The 25,751-nt window shown below is 33.9% G+C and overlaps 1 protein-coding gene across 1 annotated transcript in view; it reads right to left on the reverse strand.

Moving 5' to 3' along the window:
- The window catches only part of LOC117171951 (CUGBP Elav-like family member 4), a 92,674-nt gene that overhangs the window by 33,367 nt on the left and 33,556 nt on the right, over positions 1–25,751 (reverse strand). Inside the window, exon 4 of the mRNA XM_033359635.1 lies at positions 12,872–12,951. Within this exon, the coding sequence (XP_033215526.1) occupies positions 12,872–12,951 (80 nt within the window). The remainder of the gene's footprint in view (positions 1–12,871; positions 12,952–25,751) is intronic.

The following is a 25,751-nucleotide window of genomic DNA, read 5'->3' on the forward strand; positions in this document are numbered from 1 at the left end:
CCTGCATAATAGTAGAAAAATATATCCTCAATTAAATAAATGGTCAAAAAGTAGCATTTTTATTATTGTAAATCTAATAATCTTTTGGCCTTTATTTATACTTCTATCCATTTATTTTGAACTGAAAATTTAAAATGAATGAACGCTTAGAATGGAATGAAGGGAAATTACTTTGAGAGATGTTGGTTCGAATTGCGTATCAGTGAATCTCATCAAAATAACATTGTCTCCGCCATAGAGGGGAAATTGTCGTGGTCGAACATGTAATGATTAATTTTCGAGTGAATTAGTTTATCCATATCCCCACTCGAGTTAGTGGAGAATTGTACGAAGGGGCAATCGACGTTCCAGTCGGTCTTGTGGCTTCAGACAATTGTACATATTGAAATTACCAGCCTGCAGATTGGCAAATGCGACTACTAAGGGTGAGAGACTCCGATCAGCAAGTAATTGCTTCATTCCAACTGAAGCCTTGGTCTATACATTGTGGTCAACTCTGTTAAGACCTGGAATGGAAAACGCAAACGACCAGACAGCATTGAGTCTCAAACTAACAGAACGACTTCCACCATAATGATCTACAATTATTGCAGCATATACCTCATATTTATCTAGTAAGGATTCTTTCTAACTTTCCAACATTCACAAAAAATCGAAATAAGTTTACAAAAATAAGCAAGATATGCAGTGTTGAGCAGGCAATAAATGTAATTCTACTCTGAATCAGAGAGGTGATGCAATTATACATATCGATTGAGCAAATCCATTGGATGAAATCATAATTCAGTTTCGACAATAGAGAAATTTAACTTCCATAATAATTTCCAACTATGCATGAATAAAATTCCTAATCCTAAAAATAAGGTTTCTCGGGATGAAAGGATAACAGGAATAGCAACAGGTGGACAGTAGTTATTGCAACTATGGAGAAAAGCTTAACTTCCGGTCACAAGCTACCGGCGATATTCGCATCATCCATGCAAATGTTGGGCGTGCCTGGGTTTATAACAGCTGTAACGCCACCCTGGAAGTCGCTTTACCTTCGGTCACGCGAATCCTGCGTGACTATGTGCCAATATCAGTTTTCTATTTTTTTATTGATTTATAATGATTCATCCACTTGCTCACAATTCGAAAAACTAAATTCCATCCAAATATTAATTCCGATTAGCATAATAAGTTAAATTAAGAGTTTGTTTTCAATGAATGAATTAATGGATTTTAATTTAAAAGGGATGATTGTAACATTTGTAACATAAAATATTTTATAAAAGGAATAAAAGTTTTAAATTAAAATTAGCAAATTATAAAATTTATTTATTCATTCCAAGCAAACAGGTGTCTTTTCTACGATAAAAGATGAATTTTGATTGCAAAAAACGAGCTTTTTTCAAATAGACGAATGTTCGATAAATAACTTGAAATTTTACTCAAGAAATAACGTAAAAGTACCAAAAGAAATAAATTCCTAAAACGAAAAGATAGAATTAAAAGAAAAGTGTTAGGTTTTCAACAAACAAACAAAATTTGGTTACATTTTCAATACCAAAATATGAATTTTCAATCAAAAAGGATGATTTTTTGATGAAATTGCCGAATTTGCAATTGAATAATAAAAATTTCAACTTCAAATATAATTTTCAGGAGAAAGTAACCGAAAAAGAAAGCAATAGAAATATAAGGCAAACAAATTACTGACAAGAAAATTGTTCTTGGATGATCGGAAACTCTCTTTTCACAATTCCCTAACCTTTCCCTTTCTAATTTTTCATTTTTTCTGACCATTATTACTTTACTTACAAAATAAACAATTTCAAATTAATATAATTAAAAATGTCAAATTTCTTATCCTTGACAGTTATTTAAAATGTCTATCGTAGAAATTCTCTGACTTTTTCCTGACTTTCCCTGAACAAGAAAATTCCCTGACTTTACAGAGTTCGATGTATTGAATATATGATAATTTGCAATTCAATGATAGAAGCTCGTATGAGCGAGACAGGTAACGCAATACCTGTCGATTGAGATCAATTGCCGTTCATCCATTCGATCGTTCGTATGCTCATAAATTGATGTCCGTAATTCGTCCTTTGCAAGTATTAGAGCCAAAGGATTCCCAGATTCACAGGGGATGCTGCTTCGAACACATTCCATGGGGCTCTTAGTTTCAAAGGATTCTGTCGCGGTGTTTTTCATAGAGAACATCAAAGGCAGTTATTTTCATACCATTCGATGTTGTATCCAGAAGACCAACTCCGGTATGTTTCAATTTCTACTTCTATGTTTTTTAATTCAAAATATTTCTCCTGAGAGATTTGCAGTCATTTATCAGGGTTGCTACATCTGAGGGAAAGTCTGGGAATTTAAAACTGGTCAGGGAATGTCGGGCAAAATCTGAAAGAGTCTGAGAATTGTCGATAAACTGAAGTTGAAGTTTAGGGGATACTTTTCAAGTAATGCATCTTTCTAAAATTTCCAAACTCCCTCATTCGGTTAATTAAATAAACGTTGAAACTTAATAAATTTAGAATTATAAAATAAAGTGTGACAATAACAAGGAAGTCTTACAAACGTGTAATTTTATAACTGCTACATTTTATGTTTTTATTATGTTTGAGAATTCTTTTTGTGGTTACAAATTTTATTCTTTCGTTAAAAATTCGTATTTTTGTCATGCAATCTCGACATTTTTTATGACATTTTTTTACTGGTTAAATATTAATCTGCTTTGGTTTAAGGTTCAACCTAATTCAACAAATTACTCCTCTTTTTCAAAAAATCACCTCTTTGGTCAAGAATTCAACTACAGTGAAATTCATCTATAGCGCGGATTTCGGGGATGACGGTGCGCAGATCCCGCGCACCCCGCGCAGCACCTGTTACACCCACATGCGGCGCGGCGTCAATTCTCGGAAGGGCTATTGAAGAGTTTCACTGTAATCGGTAATTAACTTTCTGTTAAAAATTCATATTTACTTGTTCAGGTTTCCACTATTTTGTTGGAAATTCGAATTTTTTCGTTTAATTCAACTCTTTTTTCTTTAAAATAAAAATCTGTCACAGGTTGAAATATCGACTACTACATTTTTCCTTAAAAATTCATCTTTATTAGTTGAATATTAAATATTTTTTGTTTAAAGTTTAACTCCTTTGGTAAAAATTTATTTTTATGGCTGAAAGTTAATTTTCTGAAAATTAATTAATTTTGTAAATTCCGCTATTCGGTCCAAAAATTCGTCTTTTTTATAGAATTTTAATCTTTTTGGTTACTAATTCATCTATTTAGTTGACAATTGAACTATTTTATTAAGAATTCGTCTTTTTACTTGAAAATTCCACTATTTGATTGCAAACTCGTCTCTTAAGGTAGAATTTTGATTATCTTGGATACAAATTTATCTGTTCGGATGAAAATGTTAACTATATAGTTAACAATTAATTTTAATAGGTCGAAAGTTATTCTTTTAACTGAATATTCAACTATTCAATTTCAGTTAGCTAGCTTATTTTTTCAATAACTTTGTGTTTAGTTCAATTCAACTGTTATTGATAGAAAATTTAAATATTGTTTTGTTAAAAATATAAACTATTACACTTTTGGTTGAGAATTCATCTTTTAGGATTCATCTCTGTGGTTAAAAGTTTAACTATTTTTTGTAAATTTTCTTTTTATTTTGTTTAAAATTAACTGTGTTAACTAAAAATGAAATCACTCTATTTGTGGTTCAAAATCTATCTCTTCGAATTGAAAAAATCAACTATTTGGTTGCAAATTAGTGTGTTTTGTTGAAAATTCTTATTTTTGGTCAAAAATAAACTTCCTAATTAAAAATCCATTTCTTTAGTTTAAAATTTAACAATTTTGTTGAAAATTCGATTTTTCGGGTGCTAAAAATAATCGTAACTTATAATGTATCATTTTTAATTTTAAATTCATGTATTTCGTTGAAAATTCGTCTATATTGTTAGAAAGTTATTAAATTTTGTCGGAAATGCAATACCTCTAAGTTGTAATATACATGGCTTTACTGTTTTTTCAGTAAACATATTAAAATAATCAAGAAAAAATCAGGGAAAGTCGGGTAATTTCAAAAGTGGTATTTTTTAACAATCCTGTTTATCCACTCTTTAACATAGGAAGTGCTTTTAAGGCCGAAAACTGTGTCCTTTTGATTCAAGTATCCCGAGAGACAGATAGTCAGATGAGTAACAGTTGTTCGGGAGATAAAATAAATCGGATTACGAGTTAGTGGAGAATTACTAAGAGAATGTCTTTAATTAAATGTTGAAAGCAGCTTTCGCGCCTTCGTCAATGCAGAGACAATTTCCATCCATCTATCCACTTTTCGTTTAAGAATAGAAAGGAACATCCTGATGGTGCTAAACGCAGTCCTCGCTTACGCTATAATGAAATTTTAAACTTTAAGCGCGTAATCGCTTGTCACCTCTCGATCAAAGGAGCGAAATCGCAAAGGGATCGAATTCTAGCTGTCCTGAAACTTGTTCCATTTCGAAACTTGAGAGACACTCTTCTCTCATGCTTCCACCTCCTTTCTTCAATGTGGTCCAATTTGAAATTGAGTTCCCATTCTAAAGTGGAATAAAGCTTCCTCGAGCAACTTTTTCATAAAATTACTCATTAGTGCATCAGTACTCTTCTTAATTACACATAGACAATGATCTCTTCTTTTAATTATAATCTTTATTATATTTATTCTTTCATAAGATAAATCTTATGTCGCAAAAGGAAAAAAGGCTGAACTAGTTTTGAAAAGGCGTATTGAAAAAATGGTTTAGCAATATCTAAAAAGTTGATATTGCAGAAATGAAAAATAGACCCCTTTCTTCATTATTTTACTTAAATGATATTGAAGAAATAACATTCTTTGAAGCTTCATATTTACTTATTCTTAGTCCAATCAAAAAATTAATCTAAATTCCATCTTTTGTAACTGGAATAGCAGAAGGCTATCAGAATGTTGATGTTTTCTTTCAGAAGGGGGACATTTGAAGTAAATTGTGCAAGAATTAAATTCAACTGTTTCTTTTTAAATGAGGCACGAGGGAGGAAAGGTTAAAGGAGTTTCTTTAAAAATACGAAGGAAGCTCTTGAGATTCGGGTTGAAAAGCTTGGAGGATATTCTGCTTTACACGAGATGAAAAGGTAAGCGACTTGAGGCGTTTAATTTCCGCATTTCCAGAAGGAGGCACAATAAAGGCAAGCGGCTGCTTTACCAGGGGAAAAAGTGTACCCTCACTTCCATGCTTTGTTAGCCTATTGCAAAACACTTCTGGGGAGTCTTTGCTTTTATTGCGAGACATTTAGAGCTGTAGCGATGCTTGCAAAGGGGCGCGAGTTTTAAAGGGTTTCTAGGGGTGTCGCCAAGTGTGACAAGAATGTCACACGCTTCAGAAGTCGTAACTATGTGGGGTGGTCGCATTCCGTTCGCGACACATATTGTGTAAAGGGTGAAAAAGAACTAAGAAATTCATCGATTAGAAAAAAAAACGACAAAAAAGTACTCACGAACCAAGTCTAGAATTCTTCCTAAAATAATATCAGAATGAAAATTTTCAGATGAAACTTTCATCTGTTATTTGGAAAATGATTACATTTTCATGAAAAACTTGTTTTACATAATGATTTGCAATATTGTAATTCCATTTCATACTTTCATGAAATATTCATTCCGATTCATCATGTATATTCAGTTGAAGCTTTTTTACGAAACCTTTTACATCTCTGTTTCATACTAAAATAAACTGTCCAATATTCTGAAATTACATTTTTAACAATATCTTCATTTATTTAAAGAAAAAACTATTATGGTAAACGGTACAGTGGTTGGCCAGTTGTTGATACCCTAATGGTTGTTTACCTTATCTAAATATTCTTGTATTAAAAATAATAACAAATAAAATTACAAATAAAAATTACCTGAACTTTTTATATACTAAACAAATAATTATTTGTCACTTTGTCTCATGAATAATGAGTAGAAATAGTTCCAAAACATAACTTTTGGCCCTGGATAATTATTATGTAATTAAGAGGCCAATATATTTGCTTTCAAAATTAGGAATCTACTCAAGGGTGAAAATCGAAAAGTTCACTATATCATGTTCCTGGAATGTATACTAAATGCCATACGATAACGCCGGCAAAAATCTTCTTACACAAATTGACTTTCTTAAGTAGACTTTTTAAAGTTTATGTTTTTGAAAACAAATTTTTTTTAATGTTGCAACAATTTCGTGTCATTCGGTAATATGGTTTTATTAATAGAAGAAGTATATTTTGGATGTGACTGTGATATTCTTACCTGTGAAACAATTAATTGATAATGCAATCCAGACTGCAAATTTCCTTTAGAATGATGAAATTGTTATTGCAAAATCCTTGTTATACGTTAACACAGAAGTTATTTGCAACAAATAAATTTAGTTGAAAAATAAAAATAATTGACATTTCCTTTATTCTTTAATTAAAAAATGATCTAAAATAAACTTAAAGTAATATTTTATTTCTATCATAATGTTTTACAGCATAAACGTGATTTCGAAACAAGTAATTCCAATATTTAAACATAAAAATATTAAATAAATTAGTGTTTAATCAAAATAATTTATATAAATAACTTCAAATGTAAAACCATGACAAAAATAAAAATTATTATGATAAATATCACCCGTCAAATTATTCTATGAAATCTAGTGTTCCTTCCTGAAATCATAAAAAATTTATTTTCATCTAAAAAATTCTTTTTATATTTGATTAAAAATCGAATAATTCTAGCCTTTTGATTTTCACCCACAAGTTGATGTGGTCAATGACTATATTTCTAAATTTTAGTGGCCAATAATTCAACAATTGGCCACTGAATATCACTACACATTCAATCATTCGGCTTAAACATTATTGTTAATTTTTTAATAAAATCGTCGCTTACTGTGGTTTTTACAACTTGCGAAACTTATTTTCCCATACTGCAGCTTAAAGCATTTTAAATTAAACGAACCACGAATTTTTGAATAAATATGAAAGCACACTCTTCTGTAAGTTTTTGTTCCCATTGTAGAATAATATCCTTCTTAAAAGGAGCAAGTTTTCTATTATTTTTAACAAAATACAGCAAAATGCTGAAAGGAATAATCCTTGGATTTTTCACAAAACTCATATAATAAAAGCTGAAATCTAAATGCTAAATCTTTATAATTGAGAGTTTCTGAAAAGGGTCTTTATCCATATCCAAGCTTTGAGTTATTATTAATTTATTTTTGAAAGGCGTAATATACAGTAAAGTGAAATGAGGGAGTTTGAAAAGCCCTGAATCGTCTGTTCGCGCATTTTAATCGTCGTTAATCGCTTTTTGAGAAAGCCAGAGGGCTTACGCTCGTCAGTTAGCTGGTTGGTATATCATCAAAGGATGGATTTGAACTACGGGTCAGAGGGTGGCTACTTGACTGAGGTCTGTCTGTGCGGAGATGAGTCACGGTTACCCTATGAGAACGAGAGAGTTGAGTTCTCAAGTGCCCTTGCTATATACTCTAGAGATCGCAGTCCTCATATCTGAGGGCGCATCGGCACAATGGGCGCATCCCTCGCTCTAACAGGCCTTAATCATAACAAGAGCTTTCCTCCGAGTCGAGCATTCTACCTCCTGGAAGTTGCAAAAGACTAAGGGGTAGGAACTCTCACCACTTAATCGTTTAGCCTGCATGTTCTCAAGGTCGGATGGGATGAGGCAAGAATGGGATCGATTCCAGGGAATCGAGTATTTTAAATATTCAATGCATCTCGTTCAATAGCTTGTTAAAATTTCCAACAAGAGGGTCAGGAATTTAGAATATATTCCCGCGACTATACATCATCATAACAGCTTCAAGTATTCTCTCTATTTCGATTTAGTGCTTAAAATCAGCGATCGTAGCTTTATAATTCAAAAAAGAAAAACAAGCAGTTCAAATTCCAAGCCAGAATGAAGTCAATGCTAATCAACGTAACGTCTAAAAAATAAAAAAAAATAACCCATTTCCGCAGTTTTCAATTAAATATTTCTAAACTTGACCAGAACTATAAGTTTGATTTTAGAAATCATTCGATTGTGCTAGAAGTTCAAAATTTAAAAAAAATCGCGGCCCATTAAATATTAAAAAAAAGTTCATTTCTGTAGTTATCAATGTAGTATTTTAAAAGTGTTATATAAAAAGAATTGTAGCTTTGAAAAGCACTAGATGATCCCCGAAGTACAAATTTATTTTAAATCTTCACTTTTGGGATTATAGGATCATTTCTGAAGTCAATACGGAGAAAAATAGATATTAAAAAGCAAATATTAAAAACTTTGATATTTAACCATAATATATAGATATTACGGCATAATATCTAATATCTTCTATTCAGCATACAAAATATTAAAGGGTAATATCTGTTTATATTGAAAGTATGAAATGTGTGATATTAACAGTTAATATCTAAGATATTAAAAAAGCTAAATTTTATCGAAGCAAGGTCGCTGAAACGTGGCGTGGCGACAACAGATTTTAACCCCGCTTTGTATGTATCTTGAGCTTTCATCGTGTGTGTTGTGGTTTTTCAGATATCTATTGTACTATACGTTTTGGTGGAACATGAATTAAATATTTTTGGAAATGTTATAATTTTCTCAAGAAAATGAGGACTCAGCTACAGGCATCTTTCATATTAGCATTGAACAGTGTGTTATCTGTTCAACACAAAAATCGCATAATTATGCAAAAAGGCGAATGCTTGAGGATTCGGTTTTTAAAAACAGAGGACTACGATACTATCATTCTTTTGCATTTTATAGAAAATGGCATGCTTTACAGGTAATTTTGGTAAATGATTTGGATTAAGTTTGGATTAAATCTGGAGGACATTGTATTTTTGGACATTCGCGCCAGAATCGCGCGTCGAGTTGTCAAGCCATCGCACGCCAATAACCTAGCCTTTTGTATTTTTCACAAATGGAAACTAGAATGCATATTAGGAAATAGCATCAAATATATATAAAGGTGGAATTCGGGATTTTCGTTGCGAGCATTAAATTTGAAAATAGGAAACTGTATTAGAGGACCTTTTCACGACCAAAGGAAAAGCAGTCTCGTGTCGTGAACTGCGTATCAGATTGCAAATCAATATCTCATTTCGTAGGTATGAGTCGAGATGTCGTGGTTGTAATGCAGTTTCGTGACCGACGTGAAGGGGTTGGGCAGGGGGGGGGGCAGATCGGATGTTGGGGTGAGTAGAGTGAACGCTGCCAAATCGAATTACCCTGCGGGCCTTGCATCTCGCCAGGGATGGAGAGGTATAGGGCGACATAGGGCATTGCACGGAAAGTCTTTCTCGCTTGCTCGAAGGTCTAGCTAAACTCGTTATCCGGTGTCCCATTCGATCTTTCGGTGGCTTAACGAGCGTCGGGATTGACGAGTCCAGGCTCCCCAAAAACCTTTCTACACTACCTTTTGTTGAAAATTTCATAACATCAAGTTTAGATTTGCATAATTTTTAGCACATAATTAACAAATTTGCATATTATTTCTGACAACTCACGCAGAGCTCCCTCTAATCTCTTCCGCACATAGTTTCTACTCTCAAATTCTCGCAAATTAAGCTTTATTGCGTTATATACAAATGAAGTGGACAAACTCGAATTTAAATGAAGAATTACGTTATTTGAAAAAGCAGTCAGGCTTTACAAAATTGACATTCTCTGTCTTATATAGCTAACAGAATTTTACTCGAATTTTACTCGAAAAATATCACCTGTATTTAAGTCGACTGGCACACAGCGCCTTTTTCACGAAGCGCCTTCTCTTGCTAAGTGTCTGCCCTTCTCCATTACCTCTAACTTCGGTTGGCGCCTTGAATGTGGCCTTATATGCGGGTGCTTAGTAAGGACCTCGGTCCCGAGCACCGGACGCGCGTTGTCACAGTACTTTTTTATTCAAATTGTGTATTTACATGATTAATAAATAAACCAAAATTTTAATAATTTCACTTGATTTATGTTAAAACGGATGACTAATACATTTGTACCTGAACTGAAGTAAAATTCTAGCCTTCCTAAAAGAACAGATGGATAGTAAGTTAATAATGAATAGCAGCCCTTTATTCAATGAAGCTGTAACCTGCCAGAAATTTCATAATTTCTGAGCAAAGGAGATTAATGTCTCATAGAAGGGAAGTTTGCAAAGCGTGCGAATAACAGAACTGGTCAATCAGTAGAAAGGATCTAAGGCGATAGAGTGCTCCCTGACAATTCAATTATAACTAGAAATTCCTAATCTAATCTTAAGCCGAGGAAGTTCCATGGACGATGGGGGTAAGAAAGGGGAGTTTTGGAAGTCTCTGCCTGCCATCAAGTGTTATGTAGATTTGTGTTTGGACAGTCATTACTGGTGGTGTTTGTTGGTCTGACGCGGACTTCAGAGGAGACTTGGAAGGTTCAATGCCTTTCTATTCCCCTGGAGCCTCTGACCAAGCAACCTTTTCAGGCTGTTCCTTCTGTCCTCAGTTCGTACCCTCGGTAACTATAACTGCTTCATTGCCCAGCTCGAGCTACCATTGAGCTACCATTTGCTACCATTTTCATTTCCCGTCTCATGATGCTCGTTGTTCTCTAGTACAGCCTGGACCCTGAAAAAAATCGTTTGTTTTCCCCTTGAGACGCCTGGATTCGACTTGCTGCCGGAATTGAGGTAGTTTCGTCTAAATGACGCCTTTGTCTTGGAAGAAACCATTTGCTGCTTTTACATTACCGCTGGAATCAGATGGTATGTACTGAAAGCAACTAGAATGATGTTTTCCTTGTTTTAGAAGTAAAGAGTTGGTGTCGCAGCTTTAGAAACTAAAATAAAATAAGATACTTATAAACTATTTCATGCAAAGGGTTGGATTTGCATAGGTGCGTAGGACCAAAAAACATCTTTCTCTGGAGAAACTTAGCTACCCTACTAGAAAACAACTGCTAGAAGAAAGATTTATGAATATATTAAATTTATTTCAGCTTCTTACATTATTTAAAAATATTCTACACTATTAACAAACTAATAAAAAATGTTTTTTTCTCGCAAATCTGAGAAATATGAAATTGTTGTCAATGGAGACACATCAGTAGTTCTCAATTATTGACGTGTTTCAGTCAACGTATATAAAACCTAGGAGAATCACAATTTCAAGGTTCCAATTGATTTCAAGAGTTCCATTATAGTTATTTTTCATGTTTTTAAACAAGACATTTTTATTGTTTAAAAAACTCGATTCCCAAAAAATGGCTCAGTAGATTTTATTTATACTACTTTCTTTTCTGCTTTAAAATATTATTTTAGAGGAAAAGTAATAAAAACCATGCACTTTACAAAAATTCTTTTTTAAAAAAATGCTATATAAATATAATTACATTTTTTTTAATTAAACGGTTATACAATGAAATTCAATATTTTTGCTCTAAATCACATAAGTAAGTTTAAAAAGAATTTTATTCTAAAATAAAATTTTAATTTATTATATCAGTTTTACATTGATTTGATAGATTTTTGGTATTACAAATGTGAAAATTAAATTATTTGTTTCGGCTTAAAGAAAAAATTCCTTGGTTGGCATTCGAAAAAAGTAGAACAGATTAAATTGGATTAATATTCAGATGACTGAAAAATCTAGAAAAATGAAATTCACGATACTATGAAATTCTTGACGAAGAAATTATTCGAATTTGTAAGATTACGGACAGAACAAAATTCCTGATAAAAATAAGTTTTTAAAGTCTTTTAATTGCAAAATAAAATTGGTAATTGATTATATCCATCCTAAAAATTATTTGATAGATTTTCGGTATTGTTTTTATTCTATGAAGTTATTCACTCAACATTTATTGTGTTTGAAAAAAAGCAAAAGCATATATTTTCGTTGACGATTGTGTAAAAGAACTGAAAACAACATAAATAAGCTTCTGCATTAATAGGCGATAATTTCCATTTGATTATTTCAAAATAAAGCTTGTTGTTCTTCTTTGTGTAGTTTTTGCTGGTGAATCGTAGAAAAAAATTAGAAATTGAAAAAATTGTTTAATTAAGAATGTTTGAAAACGTGAAAAAATAATGTTGTTGTGGATTGAGTTAAATACACCTTCTGTTTGGAAACAGGTGAATTGGTCGAACCTAAAATTTCTGCAGCTTGGATCAAAGAAGCATGCTGATAATTAAAAACAATAAAACACCCAAAATTCTAAAATCACGAAGAAAATGTTTGCCGTGAAAGCAAATTATTTGCTTGATTTTTCGATTTAAGGATTTAAACGGAGAAAATTTTAGGTAGATATATTCAGCTTTTAAGCTGTTAGAATCAATTGGAATGTCAAAATTTGGATTCCCCGAGGGTTTCTACTCTAAAGCAGGAGTTTCATTTAATTAGATAGAAACCGAGCTGAATGCTACAGCTCTTAGTGCAATATGTATTTTAGACCTTAAAACAGTGTCCACAACAGAAAAACAGCAATAATTTTAAAACAAGAACTTTTTGAAGCGAGATCATTGGCAATTTATATTTTCTCTAGTAAAAATATAAGGGTCGAAAGTTTAAAAAAATCGTTGATGTAAAGATCTTGTTTTTCTTGTGATTCCGGCGTAGGATCCATCTACAGTCTGGGTACTCTATTTACATAGAGCAAAATAATCCAAGCATGCTATCAATCTAGATGTTTAAAATTTAATTTATATTTCTTCATGGACCGAATAAAAGATTTTGTCAAACTAGAATTTAGATTTATAAAATAAAATTCCTTTTTAATTGAACTGAAATAAATAACACTTTTTAATCTTTCTGATAATTTCATAATTCTGATAAACTCACCGGCATAGTTTGGCTACCGTGTAGAGAGTTAATCGCCGCTTGTGCTTCTTGATGCGACGAAAATTTAACGAATGCACAGCCTGAAACAAATTGATAATTCTAGATAAGTTCGACATGTTTACAAGGTGCGAAGGACAAAATTACTGTTTGTGTGTACTTTTTATGTGTCGCAAATACGTCAACTACTGCATGATTAATCCTGAGGACGTGACGGCTCCCCTCGTGCTTATCGTTACAACTGGACAAAGACAAAGAGCTCGGCTGGAGCTTTGAAGAATTGACGAGCCGACAAAGCGCAACTTGCTCTTAATAAAAGATGTTTACTATGGGAAAAAGTGCTCGTTATTCACCTTCATCATGGACCTTCTTGTCGCCACAATTTCACGAGGTTTATTCATCATCTTTCCCTCTCACGTCTAGAAATAAATAAACATCCTTCCACTAAATTTGTAGATCCATATCCTAAAATACTGAAATTATTTCCCCAAATTTGATATTCATGTTTGCAAGATGATCGTCTAAGCAATTTTCTTATCTACCGAAACTGATTCATATAGAAAACCCTATACTTCGTTTGAAAAAGTCAAACTCAAGTTTCTCGAGGTGAGTGAGTCAGGCTAATTTTGAGTGGATCTGAAGGGAAATAGGGCGAAAGAAAGCAATCTTGCCTTATCCCTATATACACATTACAAAATGACACTCCTTCCCTTCCAGATTTGGCTCCAGTCTACCTTATTTACCCCTCTATTTGCGAGTGACGCAAGCACTCGTTCAAGCCAGTTAATCGATATTTCGTGTCAAAAAACTTTACGGCATGATGCTTTCCGAACCAGAGGGACGATCCTTCGTTATTCATGACATGCTCGAGAGGATTCGCGTGGTTAGGACTCGCTCGAGTGCGGAACTTTAAAGAATCGAATAACGAGCTTAACAGAAAAGAATCCCGAGAGAAAGCCGCAGACGATAATATAGAAAGAAAGCAACTGGATCTGATCGAAGTCATCATGTATGCTGCTTTTCAAAATCAATTTTCCTGCTTAAAATTTAATAAATCCAATTTTTTAATACCATAAATCATGTTTTAAGCCGATGTAGGGTTTTCAGGTCATACTCAAATTTTCGTTTAATAAATAACAAATCACTCTCTAAGCGGAAGTAAGTTTTTTTTCCATGAAAAGGAATATCCGATTTTAATGCATTTTTCACTGCCGAACGCTTGCAAAATTCGATTTTCTGAAATAAAAACAAATTTAACTGTACATCAAACCGGCCAGTTTCGATTTTCTCCGTTTGCTGATTTTGCAATTACTTGTTTTTCTCTCAATAGAGTGGCAGATCTTTAGTGGTGATTGACTGAAAAGTAACCATGATACGTGGAGGGTAGTTTTTATGATTTTTTTTATGATTAGATTAAGGTCTAATAAAGGATCAAATGACTTTGAGTAAGTAAAATTGGTTCGAACCTTATCGACCAGTTAGGTAAGCAGTTTTAATACAAGAACTAAATGCGAAAGTGTGCTGGCGTCGGAGCCGCCACGCGATAAACTTGGACATGTTTGCCGAGTAATCAAATATACGAGTGGAAAGTCTCACAGGGTTATCGATCTATTCGGGGACACAAGGGTGCGGGGACCACCTCTCGGACGAACCACTCAAAGCCCATCCTTACTGGAGGGAGTTCCAGCGAGCGGTTTGCCCAGTGTTTGTTGTTCGTTGTTGTTCAACGAGCAAACATAGTTTTGGACTTGAAGGGTCGCATCCCGGCTCGGCTATCAAACTTTCCAGAAATTCAAGACCTTTATTTCCACAACTCGAAGCCTCTTCTCTTCTCAACGCATCTTTTATCCAACCAACCACCCACCCACTCTTCTTAGAACATTTTCGACCCTTTGATTCTTGAGGCTATTCGAGAAAAATCTCAACAATTGCCTGAGCTCTTCGTGATAAGATACCGCAGGCTGCAGTTCAGAGAGTTGAGGACATTTATAATCTGAGGTAGATTAGGGGGACCGAAAAACTTAATTTTTGTAAATTCCCTGACTTTTTCCTGATTTATCTCTGAAAAATTTTTCATTTTCGCTTACCATTATTATTAAAAAGACAGAATTCTAATCTTGCAACATTTTCAACATAGGATTTTTTATAGACTGAATAAAACAATTTAATTTAAACCTCCCATAAAAAGCAGTTTTATTTTCTACCAAATATAATTGAATTTAAAAAACACAGTTGAATTTTAACATTAAAATAATAATTTTCAATCCAAAGGGACAACCTTTTTGTCAGAGTAGAAGAATGTTTAACAAAACATTTAAATTTTAGAACAAAAAAGAGGACCTTTTAATCAAATAATTTAATTTTCCACCTACCAAAAAAGATTAAACTTCAACCGAAAACAGTTGTCTTTTTAATCAAATAGTTAAATTTTCAAGCTAAAAAGCCGACTTTTTTGAGAAAATAGTTGACTTTTAAACCCGAAAAGATGAACTTTCAATAAAAAAGTTAATTTAAAATCAATAAGGAAATTTAAAACCAAATATTTGAACTTTAGAGCAAAAAAGAAGAAGTTTCAATAAAATAATTAAACTTTTAATTCCTGAGCTAAATTTCCAATGGTAGAATTGAATTACAAAAGAAATATTAATTTACAATGAAACAGTTAAATTTTTAACCAAACAGATGCATTTTTGACTAAGATGATGAATTTTCAACCGAAATGATTTTTCAAAAAAGTTGAATTTTAAAACAAAAAGAATGATTTTTTAACAAAATTGTTGATTTTTCAACCAAATAATAAAACATAGAACTAAAATTACGACCTTTAGGAGAAAAAAACTGTATAGAAAAAATAGAAATATAATTAAAATAAATTACTAACAAGAATATTATATCAGGATGGTTTGAAAAACTTCATTTTTAAGATGCCTTAATTTTTATTGAACAATTTTTCATTTTCTCTGCCCGCATTATTATTCAACGACCAGAATCTTTTTCTTATCACATTACTTGCGGCTGCCTAAATAAACATATGGCAATTACCTAAAAGAAATGAAGGGATTGCTTTTGCAATTAAGTTAAGACTGATATTAATTCGCTGACATGACATGCGTTTCTAATTACAGAATACAATTTCTTTGTTTTAATGAAGCGAGCCGAGGTCTTTTAATGTCAACGTGTTGACCGGAGAATTTATCACATGTCCTGGAAAAAGTAAGCTAGGGTGCGTCCATCTGGAGTAGGTCAGAGGGTGATACTATATATAGAACGAACGTGTCTTACTGTGTTAAACTTTAAACATATAATCGCAACTCTTGTCGATGCATAATTTACTACCGATTGTAACAATGTGTGTAAAGAGTAACGATAAAAAGCTTGGAGGCTTAAAACTTGTTTACGCTCTTAGAAACATGAACGCGAGCTATATGTAATCTCACGTTCTTCAGAGTAAAATAATGATAGTCATATAAGATAATTTAATTCAAATTTCATGACAATTCTGGGGTTATTTTCCTAGTCGTATTATTTTCTGATGAATTGACCAAGTTTGAGTCATGATATGAGGGAGCTTGCGGGCTTTTTATTAAGAAATTGATTATAATTAAGGTCCTGGTAAGTGCGCTTTTCGTAAATCAAAATTCATTTACTCTCTCTACATCAAAACGTAATCTTTGCTAACAAGGAGACTTATATTCGGAATTAGAAGGGAATGAATCTATACAGAGGAGAATGTTTAACGATCGTCTGAATCGGAGTAGAGACTCAAAGACTGTTACCGATGGTAACATCCTGGTCGAATCAATTTCATTAATTAGGCTACTAAATCCTAGCGAGCGCTCTCGAACTCCCCTAATTGGTAAGAGCCACGTTTTACAGAATGGTACGAATAGAGTTGGGGCTCCGTCAGTCGAGACACGAATTAGAATTCTTCCTGTGTGTGTGCAATTATATATGTTGCTCTCATGATACCAGGGTTTGTGCTGGCTAGAAAGATAGGGATTAAAAAACGCTGACAAAGTTACGAAACACACGTACTCAGCCTTTTTTATAACCGGACGAGACAGAATGAAGGCGACTCGTCCAAGCGAAAGAATAAAGGACAACACGTGTCCCTAAAGCAGAAAAAGGGGTGGAAGTATCAGTTAAAGAGACATAGAAAGGGAATTGCAATAAAGAGAAAACAGAGATAAAAAATAAAAAACAAAATAAGCAAAACATATGATGTGGTAGCGAATTTGGAATAAGAGATGTATTGGTAGGTCTGTGGCTTTGAATAAAAAATGAAAATCTATTAAATATTACACCCTGTCCGGTTCGAAGATGGGAAATTGTTCTCGGGATTTAAGACTCATCGGGGATCGTTTTTTTCGTTTCTAACTCTTACCCTTTGTGATTCACTATAAAGCATCTTAGAAACAAAGTTTTTAAAATAGACCCTTTTACAATTTGATCTGGCTTAACATGAAAAAATATTTTTGAATTTTAGAATTGTTTGTCTTTCTGTTTAAATTAAGGACAAGATTTCAGAGATCGTGCGGTATAATTTTTAGAATTTTATGACAAATTTTTGAGGTCATGGCACGACTTGAAATTAAGGTAGAAAATTGGATAGGGTTTTCAATTTTTTATTTATACACCAAACTTTCCGCTTTCAGTCAAGTGTCGGGGGCTGCCTTCCAAAGGGCTTGCACTGCATTTAGCTGGTTGGCCCGACCAGTAGGGCACAAAGTTGGATTGACTATCCGATGGTTGGCCTAACCGTGGGCCGACGATCAATTCGCATCTAGGCAGTACCAGAATAAATTCACTGTTTCAATTCAATAGCATTCTAATTTGAATTCTATCCTGTTCCAATATCTTTTAATTCAATTATATAGGTTTTGCATTCACAGCAATAGATCCTCATGATTTTAAATGATTTAATTTTCAAATGTTAGCTTTTGGGAAATATAGTAGTTAATATAATTTAAATTTTAAAATTGCTATTTGATACGTATTATATTTGATTATTGCAAATATTGCATAAAGTGTAAATTCGAATAGTTATGATCAGAGGGTCGACTTTGCATGATTTCACATTTCACATAATTACTTCATTAAAGTGAGCTTTGATACCTTCGATAAATTCATGTAATAACGTGAATTCGACACAAACAGTGACATGTGAAAAATTAAATGTAAAATGTGAAAAATAAAATTATATAGTGGAAAAATGTAATAAATAATTAAATGTCAATCATTTTAAATGAAGAAAGGTACTTTTCTAACCAACATTCTATGTAATTCTTTTTAATAATCTTCCCTGCTTAAAAAGGCTAATATATTTTACAAAAAAAAAGGTAGTATAGGTTATGAATTTTTGTCCTGGGCGACATTGCCAGAGCTAAAACCTGAGCAGTGCAGTGATACCAACATTCGCGCCGAAATATCTCGTAATGTTAAGGCAACGGCATGTGAGTACAACTGCTACAATTCTTCGAAATAAAAGTGGTCACTACAGCCACTTAACTTGCGGTCACATTTATCACAAGCTACTAAAGTAGTTGGTCCCACAGAAAAAACTGGGAGAAGAAATGTTGCAGATATTCGGTCAAGCAGGGTAAACGTGAGGTGGTTAAACCAAACTGAGATGAAGTTTCCTTCGTGAATAGCAGATATCTTCAGCGGCATCCACTTAAGGTTGTATGTAAATCCCATCCCCGTACAAAAAGTAGAGTTCCGTGGGGCGCCGTCAAGCCATACTATATTGAAAAAATTTCACGGACCCGCATGGTGAAAATTTCAGTGCGCTACTGGCATATAATGCGTAGAATGTGTGTATACGTATAGTTACCACGCTATGCCAGCGGCAGATTCGTAGATCGTGCAACGTCGCAATTAAAACCTAACCATGGCTGATCAACTGTCATGTGCGTTTGAATAGCTTCGTACAGCAGATAAGCTGGAGGGAGGGAACAGTGTTGCTGCTATGCGATACTGTTATGTTTATCAGTTTAAAAGTGACTAAAATTTCAATGTTTTTCATTGAATTATCTATGCAACTACACGGTGGAAAAACTTGATTTATTTTTTTTTAATTTGTATTTTGAAGCAGCACTAATACCGACATTTTTTTTATTTCTCTACCAGTGTGTTTAATTACTATAAATTAAAATATGAAGATTGCCTATGCACTGTTCATGAACTACATGTTGAAGTAGTCAACTTTGACATTAATTATCTCCGCATCGGTATTGTTAAAAAATTTGAAATTAATTTAGCATATAAATAATTATTTCATGTAAATATAGATCTTTTTCCAAAAAATTCAACCAGAGATTGATTTCTTTACATCCAACCTTAAGGCAGCATATTACAGGCCTATAAACAGAGAAAGTTTACCTCAGCCTCAAGTAATCAGCTAACTATTACGTCGCTTGAACAATTACCTCCAACATTTCATACCCCCCTGTTTTGTCTCTGCCTACTACTTTATTAGTTGTCCCAATCAAACATTATATTCTGTGCAGCGTAATCCAAAAAACATTTTGGATCAACTTCGCAGTCATGATAACTAATTTACATTTTGGCATATTTTGATATTTGGGAGGTAGACAAAAAGTAAGCCAATCCCTATTTTCAGAGAACTGGGGGTTATTTTTTCAGCGAAATGGAATCACTCGTATATCTCATGCCCTAAGGGAAAACACAGGCTGAATGTGAGGTATGGTATGCTAGTGGAAAAAGTATGGATGGAGGGTGGAGACGAGGGTGTAATATGAGGACACGTAATGCCATTATAATGCGGACACGACTGAATCCAGTAAGCGTAGTTGCTGGCAGGGCACGTATGAAGGACGAGGACTGGTTGGAACGTGGTGACGTCTGGATAACGGCTCTGTTCGCGTATAACGAGAAGATAAATTTCCACAAGACCGAAGCTTTCGTCCTACATTTGCTACATGGCGCTTTTCTTCAGGCCAGTTTCCCTTTCCTGCGTTATTTACTGGACAATTCGTCAAGTCTCCTGCGAAATAGTGTGTTTGCACTCTGCTGTCCCAACTTCCATTCGGGAGATTTCTGGCAAACCTACGCGGAAATGGACTGAAAAACTGATTCCCTGCACTCTATACGTTGCGAATAGTGAATCAAAAATAAATCAGAGATTTCAAATTCCCGGTCATTTAGTTGGTCTAGCCGGCTTTAGCTGGTATTTTTCTTTACTGTCCCTTTTCGACAATCATCATAATTTAAACTCAATTTTAAAATTAAATAGAGATTTTTCGGATATTTTTTATTTCAGAATTCTGTAGAAGGAATTTAAGAGGCACTTCTTGCGTATTTAAATTAATTTTGACCAAAACACTATTCAGGCTTCTTTTTGACTAACAGCTTCAACTCTGCTGTCATTAAAAGCAAAACAGAAAATCATACTGTCCTATATTTGTCCTCTCTTGCAACCTTGGGTAATTGACGGGGCGGGCGTACACACAGTTGAGAGGGTGTACCGGACTGTCGACAAATTCATCTAGATTACGGCGCAAAACTACTCCCGCGCTGCATTTACCAGGCATTAAATTACACAAACGGCCGCATCCGCGAGGGTCGCGCGCAACCGGTTTACTTTCATCACATTCAATATTGATCACCGGTTCAGCAAATGTGCGCTTTATTTATGCAGCGGAATATTGTTATCGTCAGCTCCGGAAACCCCCCGTAAATACCGCAAAAGTCTTCTCTTCGGATCTTATCCAAAAAGTTACACACACACACACACACACACACACACACACACACACACACACACACGCGCGCGCGCGCGCGCGAATTAAAAAAATGTAACACAACATTAAAATTGTTAATAAATACATTCGGGACGTGCATTAAGTACTTTCTTAAAAATTGGAGTTGGCTTTCACTAATGTAACGGTACGTGAGTGATATTTGACGTTTGACAAGTGTCAAAATCGTTTTGTACTTCGATCTTAAATAATTAAATAAAGTGAATATCTGCAGGTTGTACGTAATAAATTGGTGATAAAATCTGTTGCTTTACTTATTGAATAAAATATGGGAATCAAACGCTTTTGACTAACTGCAATGAAAATGGCAATCCGCATAATTATAAAAATTATAACGATGAATCTGAAATTCAAATGATGAGAGATAAGAAGCGGCGAATTATTCTTATAAGCTGGGTGTTCAGCGACCATGAATATTTCGTCTCCGCTACTACAGAATGTTAAAGTATACATTTTTTTGTAATATTTGACTTAGAAATTATAAAAATTTTCAGCTGAAATCTTCAATATTAACTTAGGTTCAGAATAGACCTCTTTATTCTAGACGTCGACAGTGCGCACGTGCGAGGCTTTTACGTCATTTCCATATTTTTCGAACAGTTTGTGTCGAAATGTATGGAAAATATTGTAAATACAAATAACAACGAAAAATAAATGTGCAAATAAATCAGAGTTTAATGACAAAACATTTTTAAGTATATTCAGAAAAAAAAGTGCGAAAAGTGTGGCGAGCAAGCCCATTGTTTACATTTGTTGACATCTGTCGTCTTTAAAAAAATTTTTAAAAACCAGGAAAAAATCACGGAAGATGATGTTACAGAAGCAAAATTAGTGCACAAATCGGTGGAAGAGCGTAGTGTTAAACAGCTTAAACGATGCATAAAATATAGGAAACAATCTTTAAAAGAAAAAAAAATTGATTCAGTAGAAGATATCAGTAGAATCTATTTAATACTTTTACTTGAGAACGCAAAACTATTGTATTTATGTATTTATAACCAGTTTATATGAAAGAAGGACAATTTGTTAGTAGATTCCTTATACCAGGAAATCACTAACAAATGGCTTTTTCTTGTCTAAACTTGAAAAAGAGAATTAGAAAATATAATATTGTGTTATTTTAGATTGGTATGAGTATTAAATATTTACTCAAACAAAGTTCTGAACTACAAATCTTGTATAAAACAAAATATTTATACCTGCCATACAAAACCTCAACTATCCTTTCCACTAAATCACTTTTTTTTCCCTTTGATGGTGGTTTTCTACATTTAGGACATCGTTTCAGCTGCTCAATACTGTGCTCTTTTACTGATTCGTGCACTAATTTTGCACCTGGAACATCATCTTCCGTGAGTTTCGCCGAATTTTTAAGCATTTTTTAGAAGATGACGGGTGCCAACAGATGCAAATAATGACCTTGGTCGCCGCACTGTTTGCACTTTTTTCACCGTTTTTTTTAAATAGACTTAAAAATGTTCTATCTTAAAAATCTCTGTTATTTACAAATTAATTTTTTGTTGTTGTTTTTATTAACAATATTTTCCATATATTTCGACACAAAACTGTTAGAAAAATACGGAAATGACGTAAAATTTTGGCACGTACGCAGTGCCGACATCTAGAATAAAAAGGTCTATTAGAATGAGCCATGGGTATATAACGGATTTTTCAAGAGTTTTACCACTCGGTTGTTGAGTATACACCATATTACAAAACATTAATAAAGATTTCAAAATGTTTCAAAGATTTAAAAATATTTTAAAGGATTTTGAACATTTTATAAAGGCGTGTTTATCAGATTTTAAATATTTAATAACAATTTCACAAAGATTTTTAAACTTTCAAAAGATGTAAAGGGTTTCAAAGATTTTGAAAAGGTTACAGTTCACCAGATTTCAAAGATTTTAAAACATTTGGAAGATTTGAAAAGGTTTCAAAACATTTTAGAAGTTTTTTTTACTAATTTACTATGTCTAAAAAGTCCCGGGACGGTTGGATATTTCCTCAGGTAAAATATTTATAAAAAAATGAAGGTCATTCCTGAAGTAAATTTCAACGCGGAATTTAATGGTGAGCTTCATTTGGACCTTGAAGTTGACCTTCATGGCTTGTTAAAGGTCAGCCTTGTTTTTTAAAATGGAAACCCCTTTTTTTACATCTTTAATCGATAGAGCGGAAAATTCTACGTTCTGGTACGTACCTAAGTCATAGGTCAATTGTAACGTTCAAGGTAAGTTAGAGGTTATTTGAAATTAACAAAGTTTTCCAAGAGGTCAGTGCAATTCCTGAAGTAAATTTCAACGAGAAATTCATTGGTGAGCTCTGTATTGATCTTGGTGATGATCTTCAAGGTTTTTTCCAAGCAGTTTACGTTTACGTTTAGCATTACCCAGGAACAACGACGTGGACGTAGTAAATTCTGTTCCCTTTGGGGTGCTTGATTAGCGTGAGTCTCCTTGCCTCTCATGTTTGGGGGTGCTTGATTAGCGTGAGTCCCCTTGCCTCTCACGTTTCGGGGGGCTTGATTAGCGTGAGTCCCCTGGCCTCTCACGCTTCAGAGAAGATGTTCGAACTGAAAACCTTGAGCTTCTTGACAAAAAGCTATGCGATTGTAAAAATGAGTTACAGCATTACAAATCATCTCCCTATCAATCAAAGTAGCCTGTTGCAGAATCCGATTCTGAAATTCGTCTAAGCTTTGCGGTTGCGTTCAGTATACTTTGCTCTTTAAATAACCCCAAAGAAAATAGTCGAGAAGTGTCAGATGAGGAGATCTAGCTGGCCACTCGATTTCACCCCTTCTTCCAATCCACCTTTGAGGGAACTGAGTATCAAATTATGCTCGAACCTACCTACCGTAATGAGCCGCTACTCCGTCCTGCTGGAACCAAGTATTTTGAAAATTATTGCCTGTAATCTCCCTTATTCTTGGTACAATTTGGTTTTTGAGAAGCTCTTCATAAGCACGGGCATTGAGATTACCATCGATGAAGAAAGGGCCTATCAATGTATCATTCAAGATACCGGCCCAAACATTAATCTTTTGTCGATATTATGTATGACTCTCCAACACTCAATCAGCATTTGTGTCTGACCAATATCTACAATTTTGCCTGTTAACTTCACCTTTTAAAGTGAAAGTAGATTCATCTGAAAATACTGTATTGTACAAGAAAAGAGGATCTCTATCAATTCTGTCCATCATAATTTCACAAAATTCAACCCGACGATCAGGATCGTCTTCATTGAGCTCTTGTACCAGATGAACTTTGTAAGGATGGAAATTAATGCTTTTTAAAATATTTCGCACTGTCTCAGGAGTAACGTCACGCTCATCACTAGCTCGACGTAAACGAAGGTGTGGGTTTTTGAACAACTGCTTGGACTAATTCCATCTGCATCTCCTTAGTTCCTGCAGATTTTGGCCGACCAGTTCTCTGAAGGTCCTTGATAGATCCATGATTCATAAAGCGCCTTACAGTTCTTTCAATTGTTGATTTTGAGACAGGATTTAACCCTTCTCCGTTACGAAAAGTGCGATTAAAAAGCGAACGAACTTGATCATAAGATCCAACTCGATCTCCCCAACCACGCATCATTAATACAGATACCCTCTCTCGTTCCGAAAGTTTAGCTTGCGCCTTAATAATCTATTAGCGAAAGATAGTAAGTATGTACTCGTAATGCGTAAATTCCGTTTCGATTCGTAATATTCGTATGGAGAAACGGTATAGGACTTATGGTATCGCCTTAGGTATTGACTTAGGTTTTGAAAAACGGTATAGGACTGTAACTCTTCGGGGAGGAACAGAACTCTCGCCAGAGCACCTGGAACTTTTAATGAAAAATTTCCTTATGATTTTACAATATTCAAAACGCTGTAACCAAGATCAATAAAGAGCTCACCAAAGAATTTCTCGTTGAAATTTACTTCAAGAATGCCCTTCACTTTTTTGAAAAATATTTTACATGAGGAAATATCCAACCGTCCCACGACTTTTTGGACACCCTGTACATACACACACGCGCGCGCGCGTGCGTGTGTGACTTATGATCGTGACTTATGATAAAACGTTGATGTTCTCCACCTGGGATTATTGCTAGAGATATTGATCAGCGACCTGTGGTGGTGCAGTGTTGTGTAATGAGCATGCTGTTTAAATAAGAAAGACGCGATTTCTCGATTGATCGAAAATTTATTCTCTCTCCTACACATCTCTTATTTATCCGTACCTAAATTTCTTGATCCTAGAAGCATAGCGTAGCTAGAACTAACAACGGGATACCAATATTGTTTAAGTATTTTTAATTTGAATTAGCATTTGAGTCTATTAAATACAGAATTGTATTTTTTATAGGAGGGAATTTAAATGCTTATATTGATATAGAATTACGATAATTCGAAAAGAATTCTACACAGAGAGTAAATATAGCGCTAAAGTACCCTCAAGCGTTAATTGAAATTAATTTATTATTACATTATTTACGAAGGGCTTTGAGTTAGGGCTTTATGAATTATTATTTTCCCAAAGTTTGAACATTGGAACACTAAAAGTAGTTTTCTTTAAATTGTTATTAATGACTCGGAAAGGTTCAGAATCGTGTATATTACGAATTAAGGGTTCGGATCAAATTACTAATCATTTCTTATGGAGAAAAGTACTAGATACGTCGAACAATATATTTCTTTTTTGCAAAATTCTTTCAAGTCTTCATAGGATTTCTGTCACAAATAGGTCCTCAAAAAGAAGGAATTCGGAAACTTTTTGGTATTTCAGTTTCATTTAAGCAAAACCTTTTTTGAATGATAATATTGTGAGCAGTTATGAAAATTATGGAAATAATAAAATTAAATATTTCTACTTCTTTTTTCCTAAAGACGCTGCTAAAATAGGGAAAATTCGTAACTGTTTTAACAATGTTGCCATTCTTCAGAAAGAGCGTTTTGGAATAATAATTCTATGAACACTTATTCATGCTGAAAAAAATTCATGCTGAAGCATTACAGTCTGTCAAGTTAAAGCGTGGGTGGCTTTACTCGCAGTCGGTAAGGTGTATCGACATGATTTTGGTGTCAAAATATTAAGAAGAGCTCCCTC

Source organism: Belonocnema kinseyi, chromosome 4 (genome assembly GCF_010883055.1).
Source record: "Belonocnema kinseyi isolate 2016_QV_RU_SX_M_011 chromosome 4, B_treatae_v1, whole genome shotgun sequence".
NCBI lineage: Eukaryota > Metazoa > Arthropoda > Insecta > Hymenoptera > Cynipidae > Belonocnema > Belonocnema kinseyi.